Here is a 6,249-nt window from a genome sequence, read left to right on the forward strand (position 1 = left end):
GCTAGCCCCAGCCCTATCGCTAGCCCCAGCCCTATCGCTAGCCCCAGCCCTATCACTAGCCCCAGCCCTATCGCTAGCCCTAGCCCTATGGCTAGCCCCAGCCCTATGGCTAGCCCTAGCCCTATCACTAGCCCCAGCCCTATCACTAGCCCTAGCCCTATCGCTAGCCCTAGCCCTATCACTAGTCCTAATCCCATCCCTGACCCTGACCCTCACCCCCCCCGCGGTGACCCCACCGCTGTCCCCCCTCCCCCCCTTGCCTTCCCCTCCCCCCCGTCACCCCTCCCCCATCCATATCACCCCCCCCCCCGCGGAGCCGCAACGCCACCGGCGGCCGCACGGGGGCGCTCTAGGACCGACGGGAGCCCCGCACACCCCTCCCCCACCCACCCCCCCCCCGGGACCCAGCCGCCCCTCCCCCCCCCCCCCGGGACCCAGCCGCCCCTCCCCCCCCCGGGGCCCAGCCGCCCGGGCCGCCCTGCGCTGAGCCCCACGCGAGCCCCGAGAACCTCGTGCAAATGCCGGGGGGGGGAGGGGGGGGGGGCACACGCGTGTGCAAATGCCCCCCCCACCCCCGGCCCCCACCTTCACACCCCGCCCGGCCCCGCGGCCTCGCACGGTGCCGTGGGGCAGGGGGGGTGCAAGGGGTGGGCGAGCGTGTAGGGCCGGGGAGAGCCGTGCAAAGGGGCGTGCAAGGGGGCGGGCGGGGCTGGGCACAGGAGCGTGCAAGGGGCGTGCAAGGGGGTGTGCAAGGCTGGGAAGAGCCATGTAAGGGGGCGTGCGAGGCTGCGGGTGTGCAAGGCTGGGAAGAGGGGTGTGCAAGGGCGTGCAAGGGGTGTGCAAGGGGGTGGGTGTGTAAGGGGGTGGGTGTGCAAGGGGGTGTGCAAGGCTGGGAAGAGCCACGTAAGGGGGCGTGCGAGGGGGCATGAGGCTGTGTCTGTGCAAGGGGGCAAATAAGGCCGGGAAGAGGGGGGGGTGCAAGGGGCGTGCAAGGCTGTGGCCGTGCAAGGGGGCGTGCGAGGCTGGGAAGAGGCGTGTAAGGGGGCGTGCGAGGGGTCTGCGAGGCTGTGGCTGTGCAAGGAGGTGTGCAAGGCCAGGAAGAGGGGCGTGCAAGGGGCGTGCAGGGCCGTGGCCGTGCAAGGGGGTGTGCAAGGCCGGGAAGAGGGGCGTGCAAGGGGCGTGCAGGGCTTTGGTTGTGCAAGGGGGTGTGCAAGGCCAGGAAGAGGGGCGTGCAAGGGGTGTGCAAGGGGGTGGCCGTGCAAGGGGGTGTGCAAGGCTGGGAAGAGGGGCGTGCAAGGGGCGTGCAGGGCTTTGGTTGTGCAAGGGGGTGTGCAAGGCCAGGAAGAGGGGCGTGCAAGGGGTGTGCAAGGGGGTGGCCGTGCAAGGGGGTGTGCAAGGCCGGGAAGAGGGGCGTGCAAGGGGCGTGCAGGGCCGTGGCCGTGCAAGGGGGTGTGCAAGGCTGGGAAGAGGGGCGTGCAAGGGGCGTGCAGGGCTTTGGGTGTGCAATGGGGTGTGCAAGGCCAGGAGGAGCCGTGCACGGGGGCGTGCAAGGCCGGGAAGAGGGGGGTGCGAGGGGCGTGCGAGGGGCGTGCAGGGCCGTGGCCGTGCACGGGGGCGTGCAAGGCCGGGAGGAGGCGTGCGAGGGGCGTGCGAGGGGCGTGCGAGGCCCAGCTGAGCTCTCCCCAAGCCGAAGCCCCCCCCGCCCCTCCCCCCCCGCAGCCACCACTCCCATTTTCACTCCATTTCACGTTAAAATCGCTTTACATGTCAGATACAAAAATACGCCCCCGGGCGGGGGGAGGGGAGGGGAGCCCCCCAACCCCCCCGTGACCCCCCCCCCCCAGCTCCAAGGGACCCCCAGGGGACACAGGACGGGGGGGGGGGGGCTGTGCTCTGGGTCCCCCCCCGCCCCCCCCCGAGGTAGTCAGTGCGATGGGGGGGGGGGACAGCATGTCATGGGGGGGGGACAGTGTGTCTGGGGGGGTGACAGTGTGTGACAGGCTCAGATTGGCACCGGGGGGGGGGGGGGACACGACAGCGGGGGGGGGGGGGGCTGTCTCATATTTTTGGGGGGAACACAGGGCTGCTCCAGTCCCCCACCCCCCCAAAAGCCGCTTGGGGGGGGCTAACCAGGGGACCCTCATACCTCACCCTGCGGGGGGGGGCACTAGTGTCATGGGGGGGCACTAAGGGCCACCCAAGGGTGCGGGGGGGGGGTGCGGGGGCACCCCCCCAGTAGTGGGGTACAGCCCTGGGTGGGGGCGGGGGGGGATATTGGGGGGTCTTGAAGACCCAGGGGAGATTTAAAGGGGTCCCATGTTTGGGGGGGGGGGGGGCACCCTGGCCCACGGTGGGGGGGGGGGGGGTCTCAGGCCATGGGGTGGGGTTCCCTGGTTGAAGGGGGGGGGGGGCCCAAAAAGTGGTGAGGGCACCCAGGTCCATGGAGGGGCCCCCCAGGAAATGGGAGGGGGTCCCTGGATGGGGGAGGACCCACATGTGGGGGGGCACCCACCTCTGTTGGGGGGCCCAGGCCACTGGGGGGGTGGGGGGGGAGCACCCAGGTCCCTTGCGGGGGGGCGGGGGGGGGGGGGTGGGTGTCCCAGGATGTAGTGGTAGTCCCAGGTTGGGGGGGGGCCTTGGCTGAGAAGGGGGGGAGCAAGTGATGGGGGGGTCTAAAGGTGGGGGGGCACCCAGGTCCCATGGGGGGGGGGTCCCAGAATGTAGTGGTGGTCCCAGGTTGGGGGGGGGGGGGGGCAGGTAATTTGGGGGGGAGGGGCACCCAGGTCCATTGGGGGGTCCGGGGGGGGGGCTTCAGGGGGGGCTCCCCAGCTGGGGTGAGGGCACCATGTTCCCTGGGGATGCCGGGGGGGGGGTCCCCCATCTCCAGCAGATTTTTTGGGGGGGGGGGTGTGTCCAGCTTTTGGGGGGCCCCCATTTGCAAGGGGGAGGGGGGGTCCCCAATCATGGGACAGAGCTGGGGGGCCCAGTCCGTGGCGGTCGGTGGGTGGGGGGGGGATCCCCCAATCCCAGGGGGGTTCCTGGTCCAGGGGAGGAGTCCCCGGTCCTGGGGGGGGGGGGGACGGGGGACGGGGGGGCGCCCCGGTCCTGGGGGGGCCCCCCTAGCAGCGCCCCACCTTGGCATCGCCGATGGCCCCCCAGACGTCGAAGACGAACTCATCGGGGAAGGCGAAGTCCCCGAGCTGGGAGTCGAGGGCCTGGGCCAGCGCGTCGGGGTCCCGGGCGTCCCGGCCCAGCTCCACCATGGTGGCGGCTGTGGGGACACGCAGGTGACACAGGGACACGCAGGTGACAGCCAGCGCAACACGGGGGGGGCGGGGGGACCCGTAGCACCCCTGGGAGGGGGGGCCCTGCAGTGGGATTGGGGGGGGGGGGGGGGTCCACAGCGCCCAGGAGGGGGTCCAGGGGGGGTCCCCCGCACCCTGGGAGGAGGGTGGCCTGCAGTGGGGTGGGTCGGGGGGGGGTCCCCAGCACCCCCGGGGGGGCCGAGGGGGGTCCCCAGCACTCCTGAGGGGGGTTCCGCAGTGGGGCGGGGGGGGGAAAACATCCCGGGGAGGGGCAGAGTTGGTCCCCAGCACCCCAAGAGGGGCAACCTGCAGGGGGATGGGGAAGGGGGTAACCTGCGGGGGGGGGGGGGGGGAGGGGGTCAGAGGGATCCCCAACACCCCGGGGGGGGTCCCCTCACCCCAGGGGGGGTCCCAGGGGGGGTCCCCAGCCCCTGCTCACCCAGCTCGCTGTCCCGGATGCCCATGTAGCTCTCCAGCAGATCGTCCACCTTGGCCACAGCCAGCTCCTCGAAGGCGGAGGGCTGCGGGAGGGGTGGGGGGACAGGGACGGGGACGGGGGGGGGTCAGGGGGATGTTGGGGGGGTCACCGCCCCCCCCCCATCACCCCTCCAAGGGTCCCCTACCTGCTCCTCGACGGTGGCGGGTCCCCGAGCCCGAAGGCGCAGGGTGCCCCGGCCGGTGCCCAGCTGGGTGCCCCCGCCGCGGCCCCCCCCTCCCCGCGGGCCGATCATGTCTGAAAGGCAACAGAAGGGGGGTTTAGGGGGGGCCGCAAATTATTGGGGGGCCCCCCCCAGCATGGATAGGGGGCTCAAAACCAACCACAGACCCCTGCAAGATCCAAGGGATGGGAAGGGAAAGGTTTGGGGGGCGCCTCCATGTGCCCCCCCCCCCCCGAGGTATGGGGTCCCCATCAGTTCCTCCTTTGGGTATCAGGGTCCCTCCCTCCCCCCCAAGGTTATGGGGGACCCCTCAGCTCCCCCGGGTTTGGGGTGTCCCCTCTGCCACTCCCTGGGGATACAGCCCCCCCCCCCTTGGGTTTTGGGGTTCCCCCCATGACCCCCTCCAGCACTACAGGTCCCCATAAGCCCCTTCCAGGGTTTCAGGGTCCCCATCAGCCTCCTCTTGGGTTTTGGGGTGTCCCCCCCGCATTATGGATCCCCATCAGCCCCCCCCCGGGTTTTGGGGTTCCCCCCAGCACTGTGCATCCCCAACAGACCCCCCCCTTGGGTTTTGGGGTTCCCCCCATGCACTCCCAGCACTACAGGCCCCCATCAACCCTCCCTTGGGTTTTGGGGCTCCCCCATACCCCCCCCAGCACTATAGGTCCCTATCAGCCCCCTCGGATTTTGGGGTTCCCCCCACGTCCCCCCAGCACTACAGGTCTCCATCAGCCCCCTCTTAAGTTTTGGGGTGTTCCCCCCAGCATCACAGGTCCCCATCAGGCCCCCCCCCGCCCCCAGAGTTATGGGGTGCCCACCAGCCTCCCTTTGGCTTTCGGGGTTCCCCCCAGCCCTATGGGTCCCCATCAGGTTTTGGGGTCCCCCCCCAGGCTACTGGCTCTGCACCAGCCCCCCCACCCCTTGGATCTCGGGGATCCCCTCAGGGCTATAGGGTCCCCCTCCATTTCGGGGTGCTAAGGTGCCCCCTCCACCTCCCCAGGTTTCGGGGGTCCCAGCCGCGGGGCCGTCCCCACCCTGGAGGGGGGGGGCCCCAATATCACCAGATGCCTGGATCCCCCCCCCTTTTACTGGTGGGGCTCCCAGTGCTCCCAGTAATCCAGGGCACTACTCTCCAGTCCAGGATGGGGGACAGCAAAGCCCCGGACACCCAGGTCCCCCCAACCCCATGAGGGGGTGGCTGCCCTTTTTTTTTGGGGGGGGGGGGGGGGGGGGGCACAGGGGGACCCCCCTGTCTCCCAGTGGGCTCCCAGTGCTCCCAGTTGGGGCTCACCGAAGGCCTTGCGGGGCTCGGTGAGCTGGAGGGCGAAGGTGCGTCCCCGGGGCAGCTCCTTCAGCATCTTGGCCACCTCGTAGTGACGGGCGCCCACCAGGCTCTGCCCGTCGATGGCCTCGATCATGTCCCCCACGCTGATCACCGGGATCCGGTCGATGACGCTGCCCTCCCGGATCCGCTGCGGGGACCAGCCGGGGGTCACCGTGACCCCCCCCCCAGCCTGCTCAGGGATGTCCCCAGGTCCCACCCAGCCCCACGGCAGCTCAGGGACCACCCAGGAGTCCCCGTGTCCCCCCCACGATAATCCAGGAGATCCCCGGGGGTTCTCCTTCCTGTCCCCATGCTGACTTGGGAACCGTCTGAGATGTCCCCGTGTCCCCTCCCAGCCCCACGGCAGCTCAGGGACCACCCAGGGGTCCCCATGTCACCCCATGACAGTCCCCGATGTCCCTTGGTGTTCTCCTGCCCCATCCCCACGTTGACCTAGGAACCATTTGAGATGTCCCTGTGTCCCCACCCAGCCCCACGGCAGCTCAGGGACCACCCAGGGGTCCCCATGGCCACCCAGCGTGGTCAGGGATGTCCCCAGGTCCCACCCAGCCCCACGATGACCCTGGGGTCCCTACATCTCTCCATGATAATCCAGGACGTCCCTTGGTGTCCCCCTTCCCCATCCCCACATCACCTCGGGAACCCTCTGAGATGTCCCTGTGCCCTCCAGGCCCACGGCAGCTCAGGGACCACCAAAGAGGTCCCCATGTCCCCCCACCATGCTCAGAGATGTCCCCTTCAACCGCAGGGCAGCTCAGGGACCACCCAGGGGTCCCCATGTCACCCCATGACAGTCCCCGATGTCCCTTGGTGTTCTCCTGCCCCATCCCCACGTTGACCTAGGAACCATTTGAGATGTCCCTGTGTCCCCACCCAGACCCACGGTAGCTCAGGGACCAGCCGGGGGTCCACACAATAATTCAGGATGACCCTTGGTGTT

At 70.2% G+C, this 6,249-nt stretch overlaps 1 protein-coding gene across 1 annotated transcript; it reads right to left on the bottom strand.

The window, feature by feature from the left end:
- Nucleotides 1-2,903: 2,903 nt before the first annotated feature.
- Nucleotides 2,904-5,478, bottom strand: LOC142403515 (PDZ domain-containing protein GIPC1-like; the record flags this gene model as incomplete). Its single annotated transcript, XM_075489774.1, has 4 exons — nt 2,904-3,271; nt 3,745-3,826; nt 3,929-4,038; nt 5,256-5,478. Coding segments are annotated over 4 exons (567 nt in total), but the record flags the coding sequence as incomplete, so codon positions are not given.
- Nucleotides 5,479-6,249: the final 771 nt, after the last annotated feature.

This window comes from Mycteria americana, unplaced genomic scaffold, assembly GCF_035582795.1.
Source record: "Mycteria americana isolate JAX WOST 10 ecotype Jacksonville Zoo and Gardens unplaced genomic scaffold, USCA_MyAme_1.0 Scaffold_37, whole genome shotgun sequence".
Lineage (NCBI taxonomy): Eukaryota > Metazoa > Chordata > Aves > Ciconiiformes > Ciconiidae > Mycteria > Mycteria americana.